The sequence below is a fragment of the Podarcis muralis genome, chromosome 2 (genome assembly GCF_964188315.1).
Source record: "Podarcis muralis chromosome 2, rPodMur119.hap1.1, whole genome shotgun sequence".
Lineage (NCBI taxonomy): Eukaryota > Metazoa > Chordata > Lepidosauria > Squamata > Lacertidae > Podarcis > Podarcis muralis.
In genome coordinates this window covers 15,811,634-15,833,990 of record NC_135656.1, presented here as the reverse complement: position 1 = coordinate 15,833,990, position 22,357 = coordinate 15,811,634, and the positions used below count along the sequence as shown (strand labels likewise).

The window sequence follows — 22,357 nt, the reverse complement described above, 5'->3', positions numbered from 1 at the left end:
GAAACCTGAAGCGTATGTAACCCGAGGTACCACTGTATTCCCTTACAGCGAATACTTCTGAATGAGTTTCAGAAACAATGATGCTAGAATTGAGAGGTAGCTCTCTAAAGCTCATGTACAACATGACAACCCTTTCTAGCTTGTATCTGGCAGAGCCGAGGAATGGAATAATCTACTGTTGAATTATCTGAGCAGTGAATTCCACCATCTCTCCAGGACACTAATGCATTCTGGGACTTGTATATAAAGCATGCATGAGCACATAGAACAACAAGTTTCTGTTCCGCGAGGCTTCTTTTTATGCGAATGAGCACCTGATGACGTCATGGATTAGAAGCCATAGAATGGCAACTATGACATCAACTACACAAACAGAACCCGTTCATCCCCTAGGGATGAGTTTCTGCCTAACAGCAAGGGGGTGTAATTAAACCATTTGAAGAATAAGCCCACCACACAACTGAACAACTTGACCCTGTATAAAAAGCTGATTTGTCTTACTCTGTGCTGCAGCCATGGATTTCCCAAAGGTGGTTGAACTTGCATGGGTAAAGTCCCACATGGGTCCCGAATCTTCATCATCTTCAGGAAACTCAGAAAATGAAAGTGATAATGATTACAGACGTGATAAGGCCGGTCGCAATGTTGCAACCTACAAAAACGAAGCCGCTATTTCTACCATCGATGAAGTCCCCCCCGCTGTACAGAATGTGTTGGATAAAATTGAGCTGGCCCAGCTGGAAAGAGCAAAGAAGGTATGTGTTGGAGAAAAAAATAGTGTTTCTGTAGTGGAGCAGGGACTGCTGATGGATGAGGGGGGTCAAATATGTGCAGCCTTTCACAATAGGTTTTCAACATGGACTCCTGCACAATTCTGCTCACCCCCCGAGAATTATATTTCAGGAGAAATGGGAGTAATCCCAACTTCTGCAGGTAACTGATTCAAATGAACCAGATTAAGTCCTTCCATTTGCTTGTTTACTAGACCTGCTGTATTTATTGGATGCCTCTCTAGCCCTTGCAATGTGAGATGTGAAGAGTAAAGGCTCCCATCAGCTATTAAGAACATATGAATAGCATAAGCAGATGTCTCCAGGAAACCCGTAAGCAAGACTTGGAAGGCAATAAGCCTCTTAGGAACATAAGAAAGTGCCTTCTACTGAACCAGGACTTTAGTCCATCTAGCTAAGTATTTTTTTTTTTAAGATATTTATTAAAGTTTCCACATATTACACAAATAAAAAAAAAGAAAAAAGAAAAATATACAAAGTAAAAACAGTTAAAAATAGATTAGTCTTTCCATATCTTATCTTTCGTTTGCTTGTTTCCCTGACCTCCTCACACCTCCTTTTTTTGTATTCCAGTTCAATTAGTTAGTTCAGCAAATCCTTTCCCTCTTTAATTTTATGTTAATCTTTTATCTTAATATATTATAGCTTTAAATTATCCCCTGTTAACAATCCATTTTTACATATTCCTTTAACATTACTGCTAAAAACCCCTTAACTTCAATCCCGCATCATTCTAACGTTCATTAATTTTGCAGTATTTCTGTAAATAGTTTTTAAATTTCTTCCAATCTTCTTCCACCGACTCTTCTCCCTGGTCTCGGATTCTGCCGGTCATTTCCGCCAGTTCCATGTAGTCCATCACCTTCATCTGCCATTCTTCCAGAGTGGGTAAATCTTGTGTCTTCCAATACTTTGCAATAAGTATTCTTGCTGCTGTTGTAGCATACATAAAGAACGTTCTATCCTTCTTTGCATCTAGCTAGGTATTGGCTACACCAGTCATGGGAAATCTGGGGCCTTTCCAATGCTGTCAGAGCATGACACACATAGTCGCCAATGGGGATTATGGGATTTGCAGTCCAACAACATATGAAGGGCCAGATGTTGCTCCCAAGCAGCAGGTATTCATAAGTAAGATGCCATTAAATCTAGACTGTGGTCCCACCTAGCCTTTGTGACTAAAAGGTGCCGATAGGCTTGTCTTCCATGTCTTTTAAAGCTATCCAAGGTAGTAATATTGTTATTTCTTGGGCACAAGTCCTTAATTATTGCTTTATCATTATATAATTTTTAGCAAATGTTTCAAACATTTCCACAATAATCTTCATATCAAAGTTACCTTTCTTCAAAAACTGACTTCCCAACCTCACTTCTCCAGTGTTTTTACTCAAACCTTTTTTACCTTTTCTTTTTATCTTTATCTATTACACAAAGTTTCTCCGTTACAATTATGTCTTTTTCATTTTTCTTCCTCTGCCTTTAACTTGAACCTTGCCCGCGATTTCATTTGATTACAGTTTTTTTAAAAAAATAATCCACTAACTTACTTATTTACTAAGACTGATTAATATCTCCATACTGTACCCACTGGGCAGTGTGCTAAAAATAAATCAGAGTCATAGGAGCCAACTCCTAGGGGCAGAGAGGTCTTCGCACACACACCCCATAAAATATTTGAGGGGGCTGGGGACCCCCAATGTTGATGGACATTGTCATTCAAAGGGTGTAGTCATGTATTTGATTATGCGTGGAGGAGCTTACCTGGGCTTCCCCCATATTTTATTGAAGTTGGCACCCTTGATCATCGTGAAACATTTACTAACACCACAGGTTCTTAAAGGTCCATTACTGTGTAGCTAGACTAAATGAGGATGTCTTCCTGTAATGCTTCCAGCAAATGCTACAAGGATGGCTCAATCAGGGGCAGGGAAGGAGATACATAACTGTTATGTACTGAGTTGAATAGGATCCAAAATGCAGCAGTCTGATTGGTCCTAGAACAATAGGATCCAAAATGCAGCAGTCTGATCGGTGCTAGAACAATAGGGTCCAAAATGCAGCAGTCTGATCGGTGCTAGAACAATAGGATTCAGAATGCAGCAGTCTCATTGGTCCTAGAACAATGCAGCAGTATGATTGGTCTGCAGGGGCCACCCAATCCGGCTCCAGATGGAAGTGAATCCACAACCTGATTGGCCTACAGGAGAATTCCGGAATTAGCCAATCACGTGCAGACCATTGTGTAAATAATGTATAAAAAGCAGATACTTTGAGGGGACGTTCATTCCTCCTCACCACTATGAGCTGAATAAAGAGCATGAAATCCACTCTCGACTCTGAGTATATTTCAATAACCAAGAAGCAGGCTGCTGAAACGCTTCTGAATATGTCCTGCCCTCACATCCATTGTAATTCTGTGCTTTCAGGATGTTTCTAAGAAGCTGTTTCGCATTCTGGACAATGTGAACCGGGCCTATGAACACTACAAAAAGATTGACGGGCTTGATCCTGAGATTGAAAGGGACTACTACCATTCACAAACCTGGGAAGAGACGAGCCGCCGGGCTCATTTTTTGGATGGAATTGATGACGTGCTAGATGAGAGCGTCTTCAAAATACAGGAATTAAAGGCAGTGCTGGAGGCGCTCAAATTCTGGCGTTAGTTCCATGGTGCTGGAAAGGGGAGGGTATACTGTGGCAAGTGCCACCTCCTAGAGCAGGGGTCAGCAAACTTTTTCAGCAGGGGGCCGGTCCACTGTCCCTCAGACCTTGTGGGGGGCCGGACTATATTTTGGGAAAAAATAATAATGAACGAATTCCTATGCCCCACAAATAACCCAGAGATGCATTTTAAATACCGTATTTTTTGCTCTATAAGACTCACTTTTACCCTCCTAAAAAGTAAGGGGAATATTTTTTTTCTTGTTTTCCTCCTCCAAAAACTAGGAGCGTCTTGTGGTCTGGTGCGTCTTGTAGAGCGAAAAATACGGTAAAAGGACATATTCTACTCTTGTAAAAACACACTGATTCCTGGACCGTCCGCGGGCCAGATTTAGAAGGCGATTGGGCTGGATTCGGCCCCCGGGCCTTAGTTTGCCTACCCATGTTCTAGAAATCTAGAAAAGGGTATTGGAGCAAGGAATCTTAAGTCGCTGTCAACACACGTGGGATAGAAAAAAAGTTCATAATGTGTGTGTCTGTATGCCAGCGAGCTAACAATGAAACACTCACAATCACAAAGTACAACAAACACACATTTAAAGGGGGGAAAGGCGCTGGAGAAACAAGGTTACCAAAAAACAAATGCCGTAAATGCCAAATGTCCCATGGAATATGTTAGGTTGTGGGTGAACATATCAGACTACACAGCGATTCTCCAAACAGCTCTTGTTTATTCACAGGCCAGAACAGAACTGAACTGAAGGGTTCAGCCAGCCTGCTTACACAGTGGTGCCCCGCAAGACGAATGCCTCGCAAGACGGAAAACCCGCTAGACGAAAGGGTTTTCCATTTTTGAGTTGCTTCGCAAGACGATTTTCCCTATGGGCTTGCTTCGCAAGACGAAACGTCTTGCTAGTCTTGTGATTTTTTCCCCGCTCCCCCCCCCTTTTTCTAATCCGCTAAGCCGCTAATAGCCTTTTAGCAGCTAAGCCGCTAAGCCTTTAATAGCCGCTAAGCCGCTAATAGCGCTAATCCGCTAAGCCGCTAATAGGGTTGCTTCGCAAGACGAAAAAACCGCTAGACGAAGAGAATCGTGGAACGGATTCTTTTCGTCTTGCGAGGCACCACTGTATAGAGCTCCACTAGAACGCAACAGTAACCATTTTCTGTAACTATCCAATCACTGAACGTCACTTTCGATCCCTTATTTGCATATGTGGACCTGAACTATCTACAGTATCCCCCTGCTGGCCCAGGGTGAGAACTTCAATACATAACAGAATAGTAATGTCTGAACAAGCTACCCAAAACTATAGAACTGCAGCCTTCGAAGCTGTCACAATTTTGAATTGGATTAGAGGATAGGCACCCTTAGCTAGTAAAGAGGAAGAATACATTCAGTTGACGTTAACATGTGAACCAACCTGCACAAAACATTACATGTACAGCACTGCAGCATTTCTGTCTTTCCAAATTGTCGCTTGTCTGAATTTTGGGATGAAATTCTCCAATCGTAAGTGTGTATAAAAATTGGGATCTGCTTATATACCTGTGGGTGACTTGCAGCAAGGTTTTCTAGCTCCCATTTGGTTTATAATAGCAACAACAAAATGGCTTTCCCTCTCCTAAATTGGGCTGTTGAAAATTAAAACTAACCAGGAGTAGACTTTTGTGCGAAAGGGCTATGGGCTTAGTCCACTTTAGTCCTGGCAATTGTACTGAAAACAAATGTACCCAGAGTGGCTCAGCGTATACTTGGAGAGAACCCCGTTATTTAGTTCTAATTGTGTGTCTTTTGCATTTAGTTCTCGTTGTTAGATCTTGGGGTTCTAGTTTTAAAAGTGGGGGAAGGAATCTGACAAGACCAAAGACTTCACACTTAAGATGTAGAGTTTTAAAAGCTACAAAAAGAACACTGAACTAGCCCAATAATGGCTACTTAAGCCAGCTGAGGGACACGGGTGGCGCTGTGGGTTAAATCACAGAGCCTAGGACTTGCCGATCAGAAGGTCGGCGGTTCGAATCCCCGCAACGGGGTGAGCTCCTGTTGCTCAGTCCCTGCTCCTGCCAACCTAGCAGTTTGAAAGCACATCAAAGTGCAAGTAGATAAATAGGTACCACTCTGGCGGGAAGGTAAATGGTGTTTCCGTGCGCTGCTCTGGTTTGCCAGAAGCGGCTTAGTCATGCTGGCCACATGATCCGGAAGCTGTATGCCGGCTCCCTCAGCCAATAAAGCGAGATGAGCGCCGCAACCCCAGAGTCGGTCATGACTGGACCCCTTTACCCTTTACCTTTTAAGCCAGCTGTGACACTCCAGGATTCAGGCAGAGAAGTATTTCTCAGCACCAACTTCCTCATCTTTTAAACCAGGACTGAACCTCCTTGGTGCCTTTCTGCATGCAAATATATGGCTATAGCAGACTGGTTTCCTGAGAAAGCAAGGCCTTGGTGATAGTGTTTAACCAGTTAAATCTCTGTTCATTCGATGGATAAACTGGAGATTGCTTTTAAAAGGACAGCTTCTCATTTTACATCATGGGTGTTTCCATCTTGACTCACTTTGGGTTTAAACATTATTTCCAGATGAAATGCTGAAAGCGGTTGAACGAGAAGAAAAAGTCCTTGCCACTAATGACATAATTGAAGAGATGGAGGAGAAAATCCAGAATTTTATCAGTGCAATGGACTCAAAGATTCAGCATCTAATCAAGCTATTCCACCCACTTTTAGAAGGGAAAGCTAAGCAGAGACGGAAGTCAGGTACCTAAATGAGATGAATCTGTTAGAGAAAGAGGTTGCATCATCAGGAAGCAGAGGTCTATATTGTTGGGAGATAACTGGGGAATACCAGTTAATCCTGAAGTCCCACATGTGTGGGGAACTACAAAGAAAAAAACAGCTGATTATTTTTTTTTTAAACCAACCCACAGGGTTTGACTTTAGCCAAAGCAGCCCCTAGCAGAACTTAAAACATAGATCTATGTAGCATTTGTAAGCATGGGAAATAGGTTGTTATAACTTTAAATATCCAAATATTAAGCACTTACAATTGAGCTCCCCTGCTTCTACCCATCTTGGAGTGAATAGACTACAACTTTGAGTAAGTTTAAATACTTACTTACATCAATCATAGGTCTCACTCATGCACCATTCAGTGCTACAGCAGAAACAGCACAGGCAAGGTATTATTGGTAGCAAAATACAAAAAAAAAACCCTTCAAGCTTGGAGTATTATTATTATTATTATTATTATTATTATTATTATTATACTGCCCTACAGCTGCAGGTCTCGGCAGTTCACGGGATAAAATCAGAATATAAAAACACAAAGTACATAAAACAAAAACAACAACAGTTTGGGCTAGGGAGCTCCAGCATCATGCATGATCTCTGCTTACATGGTTCAAATGAAGAGAATGGAAAGGCAGAGGAACAGGAAATTGACAGTACTTCCTCCCTCCCCAGGGTTGAGGGGTGTGTGACCTAGCTGTGTCTCCTCTAGAAATTTACAACTCTGTGGTCCTTAACAATTTCATTTACCAACTAGCATAGATATGCATTGTTAGGTTTGACTGCAAAAACTCCCACATATGTTTGGCTTGAAAGAAATAAAAGTACCGATAAACCAAACAGCACACCAAAACTTGAGGAACCTGTGTCAGAACCCAGCAGTAAACTCCGTCATCTTGGACAATTAAGCCAGCATCAGAGTTTGCATAGGGTGGAGCAGTTGCTAGGGGTTTTAGTGGGAAAGAGATAAAGACACTTGCAAGGAAGAGATGCAAGCCTTGTTCATTTTGTGTGTGGCATATTCAGTTTAGGGGTCTCTCTCACCCCCTGCTCTCTTGATGGTCTGTGCCAGCTGTGTGCTCCTCTTATTGGTTGACAGAGTTCGGGAGCCTATCCCCAAAATGTCTGTCCATCTACTTTAGATAAACAAATATTTCTCTATCTATATATCCTGCTTTTCAATGTCTCAAAGCGACTTACAAGTATAAAAAATTAGAATATACAAAATTTGAAACGTGAACTTAAATCTCTGAAATTTAAAATGTCAAGAATTTAAACAGGAACACGAGAAACATTAAAACATGGTAGAAGCAAAGGTTTCCTGAAATAAAATGGTTTAAACTAGGCACCTGAAACTCAGCAGAGATGGTGCCTGTCTAACTTCTAGGGGGAGAGAGAGTTTGGCAGAGCTGGGCCTGCAACACTGAAGGCAGAATGTCTTGTTGACACTAGTCATACTTCTGATTTATTCTAGAGGCCACAAGTGCCTTATTAAACCATGGTCTCCTTCAATTATCTGATTGCAAGTGGCTGTAGCATGTTTGTTATATTTAGGACAACACACAGAGCTTTATTGGGCTGGATCTACACTCGCCTTTTCATTATTAGAATGATACTAGAAATATCGTTCTAAAACACCAAGACAGGAAACGTCCCCTTTGGTTTTCATTTTGCTTTCTTTCCCCGCTATCTCTCTCCCTGATTTCTGGTTGCTCTACAGTGCCCTCTGGTGTCACATTTCTATAACGCACTATGAACATTAAAGAAAAGAACGTCTTGTGGCTGTATGGTTACCGGAATCATTCCTTAACTCCTTTTTAACATTAAAAACCATGAGTGTAGATCCGCCCTTGATTTATAAGGAAGTTCACAGTGTCACTGTGCAACAATTCCTGTTCCAGAGGTACTTTATCACTGGGCTAATTTTACTTTGTGTATACTCTAATGCCTTCTTGTTATCTCTTTGATTATTTCAGGTCACAGAAACGCCATGTTTAAAGCATGGAGAGACAAAGTGGCCGATGCGCCCCAGGAAGGGGAGCCTATTACAGCAGAGCGGATGTTGGACGATGACCCTCTTACATTCAGCCGCACTAATGAGCTCAACAACATGATGCAAGAAATGGTAGATTCTCCGACTTTTTTGAAAGTAGAGCATCCCGCGGTCAAGTACATTGTAACCATGGTGGCTAACCTAGCTAAGGCCTACAGCCTTCTAGGGAAGCAGTATCGCAGCCTTAAAATCAAGTGTGAAACCGAGAGCGCCTTGGAAAGCAAGAAGCCAGACCCACACGTTGCAACTCTGCAAAGGGAGCTGCGATCGGCCCTGGAGAGGAAAACAGCAATGGAAATTCAAGTCCACACCGTGGAAGAGATGTGCAAGACACTCATGATTACTAACGAAGCATTGCACAGGGAGCTGCAGGAGGCAAATGAGAGGGCAATGGTGGCACGCCAAGCCCCCCTCAGACCTGCTGTAAGTAGGATTCCTGAGAAACTTCCCACAGGGAGTATGAAAGATATGAAGGAAGTCAAGAGTGAGAAAGAAATCGAGGATGAGAAAGAAATCAAGGGTGAGAAAGAAATCAAAGATGAGAGATATATGAAGCTCCACGCTGAGCTTGCAGGAATGAGAAGTGTGAAAGCTGAAGAAAAGGGCACTTATGTGGAGAGTACAAAACTCCACACTGAACTTGCAGAAAGTAGAAGTGTGAAAGTTGAAGAAAAGGGCACTTATGAGGAGAGTACAAAACTCCACACTGAGCTTGCAGAAATGATAAGTGTGAAAGTTGAAGAAGGGGGCACATTTGATGAGTCACCCAGGCAGAAGAAACCCACGGTTGAAACCATTCACCCTGACCAGTTGCAAGAAACACCTTCCGATGCAGAAGTACCTCTGACGTTTCTTTCAGTAAGAGCTCGGGACAGCAAAACTGGACTGTCACGACTGACAGTTGTAGGCCCGACGTCCTCAGACCTGTCACAGGCATCTTCTGAGCTATCACAGATATCGTCCGATGAAACGGGAGACACAGAAGCTGCTGGAAAAGAAACAGCAACAGCAGCACCTAGCAAATTTGCAGGAAAGAAACGGGGGTCAAGGACAGCTGCCTGGAAAAAACTACAAACATCCCTTTTGAAAACGCCGTCACCACAAAAATTGGCTGGCAAAAGCCACCAAGAACCTGAAGGGGAGCAAGCTCCCCAACAGCCAGCTGAAAGCCCTCCCCCTAAGCCCATTCTCAAACGGGTCACCAGGGAGAGTGTCGGTGAAGCGGAAGTCGAAGAATCATCTCAAGAGCCAGCAGAAGGACTCCCAAGCCCCCCAACAAAGCGCAAGTTCTCCATTAAAAAGACGGCAGGGCAATTGGTCAAGGCTGTCAAAGAGAGGAAGGTGGTCAAGTTTGACGACGATGAGCCAACTCAAGAGCCTGAGACAGCTCCAGGTGTCCAGAAAGAGGAGGGCGCAGAGGTCCCAGGGGAAAGCTCATCACCACAAGCAGGAGAAGCCGAGGAATCAAGCCATGAGACAGTAGGCAGGCCCAAAGGGAAGAAGCGCCCCAGCAGAAGCGGCCAAGCAGGTGTGCCACAGCCAAAGTGGGCAGAGAAGACAGGAGATGTCATCCGTGGTTTAGGCAAAAAGCTGCAAGAGCTTGCCAGCGATAGAGGTGGTGTGTTAGATGCAGAGGCTCTCAAGCGCATTTTTGAGGAATTGGACGCAACCTATCAAGACACAGTGCAGGAAGAGAAGCCCGAAAGTCGTGGCGCTGTTCCAGGAGAAGTGCCTGAAGGCCGTGTCAGTGGTCCAGCAGAGGAGGCTGGAGGCAGCCCCGTAGACCAGGAGGATGCACTATTCACTGTAGAAATCCCCATGTTGCCTTCTGCATTTGTGCAGAAAAGGCAAAGATACTCAATTGTTGAGGAACTCCCTGGACAGGATACAAGCTCTGGGCTGCAAGAATTTCAGGAGGTCATCCTTACTTGCTTAGATGAGAAGATAGAGAAGTTAAAGAGGAGTCTCTCAGGCAGCTGGAAGCCGTCAGCAAAATCCCAGCTCACACATACACTAAGCAAAGAGATCTCCGAGGCAATAGACAGAAAACTGGATGAATGCATCCTGATGAAGCAGAAAGTATCTGCTGGACGGAAGAAACAGAAGTTTGCAAGGAGCACAGAGGGCACAGAGGTTGAGTTGGAAGAGGAAGATGGGAAGGGAATCAAACTTCCATCTTTGTCCTTTAGCAGTCCTGTGGTGTCCCAGGAGTCTTCAAGTAGCTCTTTCAGCTCTGGGATGGAATGGGATCAAGAAATGACAACAGGACAGGCCTCGCCCTTCAAGTCCCAGCGACATCAAAGAAAGATGAAGGAGGAAGAAGAAGAAAAAGAAGAAGAAAAAGAAAAAGAAAAAGAAGAGCAGAAAGAAGAAGAGTTGCCGAGAGACCAGAAGGAGCCCCAGTTGCAAGTGGAGGAAGAAGACTTGACCAAGGTTTCACATCCCATGGAAGGAGAACAACCTCCAGAACGTCAGCCTGATGAAGCAGATGTGCAAGCCAAGGTCTCATGGCAGGAATTGGAAAAGGAATTGGCAAAACAATCTTCTGCAGAAAAACTTAAGCATGCCCAGAAAGGAAAAGGGCCATGGCGCAAAGAGAGCAAGTCAGATTTGGAAAGTGATAGCTCACGGGAGCTCAGCAGAGAAAAACAGCTTTGGTACTTGCAAATCCAGGAGCAGCTGCAGGAGGAGAAGCAGCGGCTGCATGAAGAACAGGCCCGGCTGCAGGAGGAACGCCACAGGCTGCAAGAGGAACAAGAATACCAGCTGCATTGGCAGGAGATGTGCGAGGGGCAGCGGCAGCAGTGGGAGCGGGAGAAGGAGCAGCAGAAGGAGCAGGAGCGCATGTGGCAGGCGCAGGCCGAGCACTGGCAGCTCCTGCAGCAGCAGAACGAGGAGCAGGAGCAATTCTGGGCCAGGCAGCGGGAGCAGCAGAAGGAGCAGCAGGACCTGTTGCAGAAGGCGGTTGAGCAGCTGCAGCTGGAGAAAAGGGAGCTGCTGGCGCTGCGAGGGAAGCAAGCAGAGGAGCAGTGGCGCTGGAGCCAGCTGAAGGAGCGGCACGAGAAGCAGCAGCTCCTCTGGCAAGAGGAGGACATGGAGCAGGAGAGGAAGAGGAGCCAGTGGCAGGAGCAGCTGCAGCTGCAGGAGCAGCGGATGGAGGCCCTGCGGCAAGAGCAGCAGGAGCAGGAGGAGAGGAACGCGCGGTGGCTGCAGGAGCAGAAGGAGAAGCAGGAGGAGATGGAGCACCTTTGGGAGACGCGCTGGGAGCAGCAGCTGCTCCGCTGGCGCCATCAGATGCAGATGCAGAGGCTGCAAGTCCAGAAAGTGAAGATGAAGCAACAGCAGATGCAGAAGGAAGAAAAGGCCTTGCTTCCCAAGCTGAAAGTGGTGGAAGGTGCAATTCTGGATCAATTTTCCAAGCGATATAAGATTGCTTCCCCCCGTAAAGAAAGGCGATATGCTTCTCCTAGCCCCCTGCTCAGCCCCGTGCCTAGTTCACAGTTTGACGAGGATACCTATGAGCTGGAATCCACTTGGTTCCCCAGGCTGTTCACCAAAGCGGAGGAGTTTGCTGCACCCGGCACCACAGAGAAGCGTTACTGGATAAACATAGAAGCTCAGAGGAGAAACCTGGAGGTGTTGGGGGAAGCTGTCCGGAAGGCTGGCATCTCCCCAGAACTCTACACCCTCACCAAAGGGATAATCAAGCAAGCATTGCACAGCAATGTGGAAAGGCTGGCTTTGCTCTTCCGGAAATACATCGCCTTCCGTCGTCTCCAGCAGGTCAGGTAAGACTACAAATCTTAATGTGAAGCTACTGGGAACCTTAGCGTTGGCGCACAGTGTAGTGACAGCGCATTGCCCCCAGACTATATTTAAAGAGCACAGCAGAAAACAAGTTGAACTAGTCATCCGTCTATCAGGCGGACAGTTGGAAGGATGTGCTGTTGTCACATGTATATAATTTTAAGAGCAATCTAAAATTATATATGTTGAATAGTGGAAAAGATGGACAAAGGGCACAGCTCTGTTGGATTCACAGCTCTTTATTGCAGCAGTTAGAACTGCTCCTGTAATCAGACTGACTGCAGCCTAGCTGGCTGTTTTATATAATACTAAGAAACAGTAAAAACTCACAACTAGCTAACCAATCAGGAGCGACAGTTTTCAATCCTTCATTTACAGTACATACTGGTGGCCCTGAGTGAGAACTGCCACTAATCTTAATACTTAACACCATATATATCTCATTATAGTTTTACCAAACTGTTACCATACACTCGAGGAGGACATGGAGCAAGACCAAGGTGGGCTATGGCCTGGGGAGAAGAGGTGTGGCCTGGGAGAAGTCCTAGGACAGTTCCAGACTGTCGCTGTTTTGGGGTGGGATTCAGCCACACAGTAAACTCAGTTTGTACAACTACAGTTGATTGGGAGGTTTTGCAAACCCGCCTTTCAAAAGGTTCAGGTGTTTGGACTAAGGAAAGTTGCAGGAAAATAGACAGGGGGGGGGGATAACAGTTGTTTTGATGCAATGTCATCTAACTTCCCCGAAAATAATAAGAATGAGGTAAAAGTAAAGGACTACTGGACTGTTAAGTCTAGTCAAAGGCAACTATGGGGTACGGCGTTCGTCTCACTTTTTAGGCTGAGGGAGCCGGTGTTTGTCCACAGACAGCTTTCTGGGTGATGTGGCCCTTGAAGCTGACTCAGAAACTCCAGCGGGTGCAGAATGCCGCGGTGAGACTCTTTACGGGGTCCTCGCCACGGGATCACATTCATTCAGTGCTTTACCAGCTGCACTGGCTCCCAGTAGAGTACAGGGTCAGGTTTAAGGTGCTGGTTTTGACCTTTAAAGCCCTATGCGGCCTAGGACCCTCGTACCTACAGGACCGCCTCTCCTGGTATGCCCCGTGTAAGACCTTAAGGTCCATAAATAATAACACTTTAGAAGTCCCAAGCCCCAAGGAGGTTAGATTGGCCTCAACCAGGGCCAGGGCCTTTTCAGTTCTGGCCCCGGCCTGGTGGAACGCCCTACCGCAGGAGATCAGGGCCCTGTGGGATTTGACATCTTTCCACAGGGCCTGCAAGATGGAGCTGTTCCGCCTGGCCTTTGGGCTGGACTCAGTCTAACCCCGGCTCTCTCTCTCTCTCTTTTTTGATGGAACCCCTTATATGGGATTTTGTATATAAGTTTTCCCTTGGCTCTTTTTGCTGGCCCATGTAGGACCAGCATGGATAGTTGGCCCCAGGGAATATTTGACGTTTTCTCCCCTTATGGATTTGATCTATGGGCTACCACTAAAACGAGGCTGCATTTTAAGCTGCATTCTAACTTATATTTTAATCAACTTTGTTTGGTGTTTTTTTTAAATGTTTTTACTGTATTTATATTCAGTGTTAGCTGCCCTGAGCCCAGTTTTAGCTGGGGAGGGCAGGGTATAAATAAAAAAATATTATTATTATTATTAAACCGCTTCTGGCACACGGAGGACTGTGACGAGTGCCAGAGCACGCAGAGACGCCATTTACCTACCCACCACAGTGGTACCTATTTATCTACTTGCACTGGCATGTTTTCAAACTGCTAGGTTGGCAGGAGCTGGGGCAGAGCAATGGGAGCTCACCCCCTCACGGGGATTCGAACTGCTGACCTTCCAATTGGCAAGCCCAAGAGGCTCAGTGGTTTAGACCACAGCGTCACCCACTCCCTTTAATAAGAATGAATGCTTATTAAACAGTCAGCATCATATCATCTCCTTGCAGCCCAATCAGGATGAATGTTCAATAGCCAGGTCATCCAAAGTGGTTCCAAATGCCAGGTAGAGAGGCTGGGTACCAGAATGGGCCTCCAGGCTAAGGACTAAGCTGCTGGACTTTCTTTGTACTAAAGGAAAGATTTGTCCACATTTATATTCCTCCTGCCCTGTATTTACAGAGAAACCTTACTTATTCGGTTGGAGGCTGCCAAAGAAGCCAAGGACGGTGTTAGAATGCAGGTGTTATACAAGATGGTAGACAAGCTAGATGCTCACCAGAAAAGAGTTATGGGGCACTGGACTGTTAAACAGATGATGGCAGAGAAGCAGCGTCGGCGCTGCCTTCAAAGGATGATTGCCTTGTTTGCTCAGGTAAGCCTAAGAGAATGAAGGGTTCACAACTCAGAGCTGGTGTCTTACTTTCACCCCATGTCAGGATGAGTTTCTCTTACTGTCTTTTTTCATTTCAATCTTTACAGAGAGAGGCTATAGAACCCAGCCTCTTGGATAATGGCATTGTCCCAAATGAATCTCCACACACACACCCCGTCTCTCCCACTTCCTTATTCATCATCACCATCACCTCCTCTACGGGTGCTGCTATGTGCCCTCTGTCTTTGAGCTCTTTGCTCTCCTACTTTTAAGGCCCGCCATGTTCTAGGAGATGGAGGGTTTGGAATGCTTTCTAATGACAATGTGTCAGCCGGGTGTTCTGGCTCTCCCATGATTTTCCAGCTTCCCCCCTCATCTGCCTCTGAGCTGCAACCTCCCTCAACCCCTTGTTGTAAATCTATACTGTCTTCCTCTTCCTCTTCTTTGGAAGTGTCAGGTTGGGAAGGTGGTCTCCACCATTTCTCCTCTGCCTAGTCCCTGACACCCCGGGGATGATGACCCTCGTAGTAAATTTCCTATCCCTTGTGAGCAACTCACTGCATGAATCGTGAGTTTCGCCACCCAATCTGCATCAGTAGTGGACAGTGGCAGCAGGGGTAAGGATACTCACTGTGTGATGATGGCTCCCACTCACAGGGGGGCGGGGAGTTTCTGCTTTGTGATACAGTCACAGTGGGCTTGGGAAACTCACTATGTATATGCTGGAAAATCAGAGTCTATAATTTGGGCATGGGGAATTGCTGTTCTGTGCACACCAACTTTCCACTAAAAGTCACAGGGGGGAAAGTATACCTCCTTGGTGAGTGCATGAACCCACAGTTCAGTCTTTGGTCTGAAACAAATCTTATTCTCTATCCCGCATACAAGGTGAAAGGTAGGGCTGAGTGATATATTGAGATATCATCCAAAACTGGTTTGAAATCCATATCGTGATATTGGTTTCATAGTTTTCGACTTGGTAATATATCACAAATCATGGGGTGGGTGGCTGGGTGTGTGCTATGCAGAAATCACAATGTGGGGGAAACCGTGAAGCCAGCTAACGCTTCTCTCGAATCCTGCAGCCTGTGTTAAGTCTGCCAGCTTAACTCTCCCCTGCCTCCTGCAGTGGGCAGTGAATCACAAGAGCAGATGCAGGCAAAAATCATGCCCATCTCAAAAATCATGAAAAACCGTGAAGCCAGTCAATCCCTCTACATAGCTCCATTCTTATTTCAGGCATCGTGGTATATCATGATGTTTAGCTGGTGATATATCACAATGTTGAAAACAGTGGGAATGTTCAGGGATGCAGGAGATGATATATTGTCTGATTACAGCCTTTCCAACTTGTGCTAACAAGTTCACAATTTAGCAGAGTAACATTCCCGTTTTTAAACTTGCAGTGGATGCATTTGCTCAGGCTCGCTAAAGCCTCTATAAGAACTGTTCTGGTATTTTCCCCTTATTCCCTCATAAAAGATAAGACATGACACAGTCTTCTATAAAAGTATAAAAAGGTTTACTCACACATCATTCTGTTCACAATAGGATCCCAGAAGGCAGACTTAGCTTAGAAAAGTAACATATACCTAGAAACTATCTCATAAGAAGACAGTCCCTTTGTCCTCTCTTGGCTGGAAGCCAAGAGAGCATCTTTGGCTAAGCAGATGTTGCTTCTTCTATGCATGTAGTCAAAAAGAGAGAGATGGCTGCCCTGCCCTGTGCTTTTGTCGTTACCTGCACAGGTGAGGCCACGCCCACCTCTATTCACATGCAGATGAAGTCTGTCCCAGCCCAGAAGGCAACAGGAAGTTTACCTGCTGGCTGGACACACATTCCTCCCCATCATAGCTGTTAACCGTCCCTTATTTGGCGGGAAAGTCCCTTATCCCAGCGCTGTGTCCCGCTGCTGTCCCTTATTGATGATGCCCCTTAAATTTCCCGGGTTTCAAAGGAAGCAGCTCCTCTCCCTCCCTCCCTGCTGGCCAGGGAGGAGGGAGGCTCCAACTGTGTTGCTTGGCTGCGTTGCTCACCCAATAAGGAGTCTAAGAACGACTGGAGGGTGGAGCTTGCATGCCTTGTGCCCATCAAATCGGCCGCGTTGCCTGGGGACTCGTCTTTGCTCAGCGTTTCCCAGCGGAGAGGTGACGCTGGTTTTCCTTGCTGCATCCCCTTTGCCGTGTTGCTGCGCTGTGGGAACCACCGGTTGAGGCTTCGTTTGGCTGCTGGCTGGGCCTTTGGCTCGGAGGGGCTCAGAAGTTGAACATACCTGTGTCCGGAAAATCCCTTATTTTGGCTGCTGATCCCTTATTTTCGAGGCTGCTGGTCCCTTATTTTGAAATCTGTAAGCTGACAGCTATGCTCCCCATGTGTAAACATGTTCACTCTAGGAATGTTGTACTTGACTGCTCTTGTGTTTCACATCCCACAAAAACCAGGGGCAAGAAAATAGCAGAGCTTCGTTTGGCGGTCTCATATTAGTAAGATGGCTTCTGTCTCTCAAACCTCCTTTTGCCCCATTCCTCCGGCTGCATGGTAGATCCTTCCCTGAACCTTTGTCTGCATCAGGCAAACTGACTGCTCTTTCTCTCTGCCCAGCTCCGCTTGAGCGCCAAACTCCAACTTACCAACCCATGCCCCTTGTTGATCAAAGCAGGAGATAGAACAAAGAGGGAAAGCATACACGTGCCCAACATTGGACCTGTCTTCCTGAAGCCCAGAACCCACCCAAGCCCTCTGGTTTGTGCAAAGAAACAACAAGATTTAACATTTTCAGCTACAATCAGGTACAGTATAATAGGTTATTGGAGGGTGCTCCCGTGAGGTTGCAGTCTCTGTGGCCTGATTCAATTTTGCGCTAGCGTAAGGGCAAGAATAGGGACACGGGTGGCGCTGTGAGTTAAACCACAGAGCCTAGGACTTGCCGATCAGAAGGTCGGCGGTTCGAATCCCCGCGACGGGGTGAGCGCCCGTTGCTCGGTCCCTGCTCCTGCCAACCTAGCAGTTTGAAAGCACGTCAAAGTGCAAGTAGATAAATAGGTACCGCTCCAGCGGGAAGGTAAATGGCGTTTCTGTCGGCTGCTCTGGTTCGCCAGAAGCGGCTTAGTCATGCTGGCCACATGACCCGGAAGCTGTACACCGGCTTCCTTGGCCAATAAAGCGAGATGAGCGCCGCAACCCCAGAGTTGGTCACGACTGGACCTAATGATCAGGGGTCCCTTTACCTTTAAGGGCAAGAATAAAGATTGAAAATGAAAACCGAAAACTGAGTATGAGAATCCACACAACTATTGCTCTAGCAGGAAACTGGTTGTGCAACATGAAGTATCGGGGCTACAGCAATGTGTTGCGCGACCAGTTACGGAAAGCATGCTTTCTTCCTGAAACTTCTCATGCACAAGCCATTCCTCCAGTGCAGCTACTATACCGCTAGGGGATTTTAATATACCACTCCGCAGTATTCCTCCCTATGTCAGGAAACCTAACTACTACTTCTTAGAAGAAGGAGTATTTTTTAAATGACACTATTCAATGGCAAAATAGCTCATCATCTTGGCTCAGGGCAAATATCCAACAGATAATGACCATTCAAATCCATGTAAAACTAATGTTCTACGAATACAAAAGAAAGAGAACCAGAATCCCTCTCTGAAGCCTCTTTTAAAAAAAGGACCTCTTTTACTTTAAAAAACAAAACAAAACCAATTTTTGGAAGGCAATACAGAGCTTCACAGAGGAGGGTCTCCTAATCTCAGCATCCATCAGCTGCTTCTTCAGATCTCGATCAAACAACTAGCCCACTGGACTGTTTGGGCTTACTGAGATCCAAATTACTCATTACACACCCATGAAATGGTAGCCCAACAGCTATTTCAGGACAGGAAAAGTTGGACAACCAGGATAGAAAAACAGCAGAAGATGCCCTCTCCCTTGATCATCACTATGTTTAAAATTACTTCCCATTGGTTTTTCTTCTCTTCTGGGTGTTAGTTGCACGTTAGAAATATAAGGATTGGATTGGCACTTTTCTTTAAGATAGGGGCTTACTTCAAAGCCTTTTCTTTCTTTGATGTATAATAGCATTCCTCCTCTTAATAGGGAGCAAAGCGGTGAACAGATAGAATCACTGTGGAAGACGGATATCACGGAATTTAGTATCCCCCTTGGACCCAAAGAGCCTGTGTCTCTGATGTGGTCTGAGGCATGCGGCTTTCCGGATATCCCTAGACTTTTGGAACTAGACATTTCCTCCATTAGGAAGCAACCCTTACAGAATATCAAGACTCGGTAAGTGGCCCTCCATTATTTGAATTTCTATTCTGCCACCAGAATGATAAAAGAAGACCAGCCGCATAATTCATAGTAATTTTCTAGCGTTTTCATACAGTGCAAAAGGAGTCAACGTAATTTCTTTGGTTTTATGCGTCTAAGAACATAAGAAGAGCCGACTGGATCAGGCCAATGGCTCCTCTAATTCACCATTCTGTTCTCAGAGTGGCCACCCAGCTGCCTGTGGGAAATCTGTGTGTTCACATATTAGGAGAAATACAATGGTGCCTCGCAAGACGAAATTAATTTGTTCCGTGAGTTTTGTCATCTTGCGATTTTTTTCGTCTTGCGAAGCACGGTGTCGGGAAAGTTTCGGAAAAGCTTCAAAAATCACCAAAGTCTTTAAAAACCTCAAAAAAGGCTACCACACCGCGTTCTATGAGTTGCTCCTCGAAGTCAAGTCGCAACTGTATTAACGGTGTTAAGAAAAAGGAAACAAACTTGCAAGACGTTTCCGTCTTGCGAAGCAAGCCCATAGGGAAAATCGTCTTGCGAAGCAGCTCAAAAAACAAAAAACCCTTTCGTCTAGCGAGTTTTCCGTCTTGCAAGGCATTCGTCTTGCGAGGTACCACTGTACATCACTAGGAAACACAATTAGGAGATGAAGAGGCGTGGGAGGATACTACCATATTTTCCCGTGTATAAGACGAGATTATTTTCTATTTTAAATTTTCGTCAAAAATTGGGGGTTGTCTTATACACAAAACATGGGCATCCAGGGAGATTTTTATTTTATTTTAAGGTAATGTCCAGGATTTTGGCTTGGGCAGGCTGGAGTGTGCGTTTGGCAGGGCAATCACCTCCCCAAAGGGTCAGAAGCTTGTCGCTGTCGCCGATTGTGCGGATTTTCACTTCTACTTTAGGATTTTGGCAACCCATAAGATATTGTTTTCTTAATTTTTGGTTCCAAAAAATAGGGGTAGTCTTATACACGGGTGCATCCTATGCACAGAAAAATATGGTATTTCCTGTCACTCTGTCAGAGGTGCAACTGAGGCGAGAGACATTTTAGTGCCTGAGACAGAAGTTTAAAATATTATTGGGTAAAAATATAATAATAAACTAAATTACTGACATTATGCTGCTTTTTAAAAGGTTTAGTAAAAAAAATTTAATCCTTTAATAATCTGCCATCTGGGGCAAGCTGTCCCACTCTGCCTGTAGGGAGGTCTAATTCTAGCACGTCAAAGTGCAAGTAGATAAATAGGTACTGTTCTGGCGGGAAGGTAAACGGCGTTTCCATGCGCTGCTCTGGTTTTCCAGAAGCGGCTTAGTCATGCTGGCCACATGACCCAGAAGCTGTATGCTGGCTCCCTCGGCCAGTAAAGTGAGATGAGCCCTACAACCCCAAAGTCGTCCACGACTGGACCTAACTGTCAGCAGTCCCTTTACCTTTACCAACTGTTTTAGAAGGCTTCCGAGTGGCATGATACACTTCTCTACAAGTTGTTTGACTCCATTTCCCATCAGCCCAGGCCATTGGCCTTGCTGGCTGGGAATGATGGGAGTTGTAGTATAATAATAATAATAATAATAATAATAATAATAATAATAATAATAATAATAAATGGTGGGCACCATGTTGGGAAGTCTGTAATTACACACAAACACACACCATAGGTTAACAGTCTGGCTAAATATGTGAATTATTTTCATTGCTGTTTAAGATAGGTTTTGTAGTATTCACGGAATATAATTAGTATCAGTATGAATGCCACATTTCAATTATCAACACAAAATATCAAATGAATGCATCAAAAGCTTAGGTCACCCCCACATTTGAAAGGCAGCACACTGAAATGCTGCTTTTATTAAAAGAATAAACAAAATATAAGGTCCACAACCGGATTTATTGAGAAGGAATGAGAACAAGCAGCTAGAGACATCACTTCTTGTATGGACTTAGTCAGACAAAAGCCAAAAATTTGGATAGAGAAAGGGTTGTGTAAGGAGGGGTTTAGCCCCCTTTTCTCAGTTTCCAGCACTTTTTGAAGTGACCTGGTGACTGGTATATAACATCACTTTTGGACAACTAAAATAAAGGAGTACTGTATTTGATAACATATAAAATGTCTGAGCTAGTTATGGTACTTCGTAGAATAGTCTACAGGGGTCACTGTTGAGTAGCACAAAGTTATTATGACTGTTTCTGTGTTCAGCTCCATTCTGCACTCTTGCTGTCCCATATATATTTCCCCCAAACAAACCATGTGAGGTAAGCCAAGAACAAATGCCGGTTACTGTTTGAAATAAATTAAACCACAAACCCAGGTTCGGATGTAATGCTAAACCAACCAATATGAGCAAAAGTAGCAAGAGAGGAATGAAATACCCACCATTTTAGAAGTATGTTACAATTCAGCAACTAGCAGTCCCAAACAATCAGCAAATATTAATCTCAAACAATCAGGGTCCCATGAACATCTAAACAACTAAGCTAAATATAGTTTATTGAACCATGGTGTAAAGTGATATGTGAATAAGGCCTACAGTGTTTTCGATGTTTTTCAACTTAGCTCAAATTGATACCCGTTTCATTCCTATTCTTAAAGGCATTGCTACATTTTTAAGGCTGCCTCTGAAACAGAGGAAATTCCTTAGTCTTCGGTGCAAAGTTAGCTGCATCTAATATTATGAAATAGATAATATTTTATATTATCCATTAACTGTTGTTTTTTTCTCTTGTAGGATTCAAAACATTCCCAGGTGGAAGTTATCTGGATATAATTTTATGCATTTGTAATTTAGATAGTAATTCATTCAGAGTGTCAGTGTGTAATTTAATCCAATATGTAATATATCTATAACACAAGTTGACTGGGAGCACATTTATTCTAAATCTGGGGTTTTAATGTGTGATCTGGTATTGTTAGTCACTAAAGGGGTGAAATTGGGAGTCCTACAAGTCATGCTTGATTCTTTACTCCAGGTAGAAGTGGGACTGTTGGTGAGGGAAAGGACAATTTTGAGCCAGGACACCTAGCTAAACTTTACATGCAAAACATCATGTTTGAAACATATATAGCAAAACTCCAGTGGCTGCTTCTGTTACAGAAAATGTGCTTCAGGGGGTGGCATTTTTAGGGGGAAAGTAGTAAGTGGACTCGTAGGGTTGCCATATGTCCTCTTTTTCCAGGATATGTCCTCTTTTTCAGGGGTTAAACAAAAGCATAGTGGCAATTTGCTTAGCTATTTCCCCTGTTGAACTTCCAAGATGAGGCATGAATCCCAAATTCATAAGGCATGATTCACACTGAAAAGATTCATGCAAGCAGTGGGGGAGTCCTCTAAACTTGCTAGTCATTGAAAGCAGTTAGAAGTTCTTTTCAATTAATAAGTAGAGAGAAAGGGGAAGGGATCCCTTAATATTTTTTTTAATGATAAGCACATGAATCCACACCATGGAGCAAGCGCGCGCGCGCACACACACACACACACACACACACACACAGTCTCTCCCCACAGCCCATAGCTGTCAACTTACAGATTTGAAAATAAGGGACCAGCAGCCTCGAAAACAAGGGGTCAGCAGCCAAAATAAGGGATTTTAGACAAGCAGATGAAATACGAAGTTAAAACCTGCCCACGCCTCCGCCTCC

The 22,357-nt window shown here is 44.7% G+C and overlaps 1 protein-coding gene across 1 annotated transcript; it reads left to right on the top strand.

Annotated features, from left to right (window-relative positions):
• Positions 1-200: 200 nt before the first annotated feature.
• On the top strand, positions 201-21,501 carry LOC144326886 (uncharacterized). Its single transcript, XM_077923931.1, has 8 exons — positions 201-755; positions 3,218-3,449; positions 6,036-6,212; positions 8,219-12,083; positions 14,234-14,426; positions 17,028-17,215; positions 18,528-18,716; positions 21,447-21,501. Exons 1-8 carry the CDS (start codon positions 516-518, stop codon positions 21,499-21,501), a joined length of 5,139 nt encoding a protein of 1,712 aa, XP_077780057.1. The 5' UTR covers positions 201-515.
• The last annotated feature ends 856 nt before the right edge of the window (positions 21,502-22,357 follow it).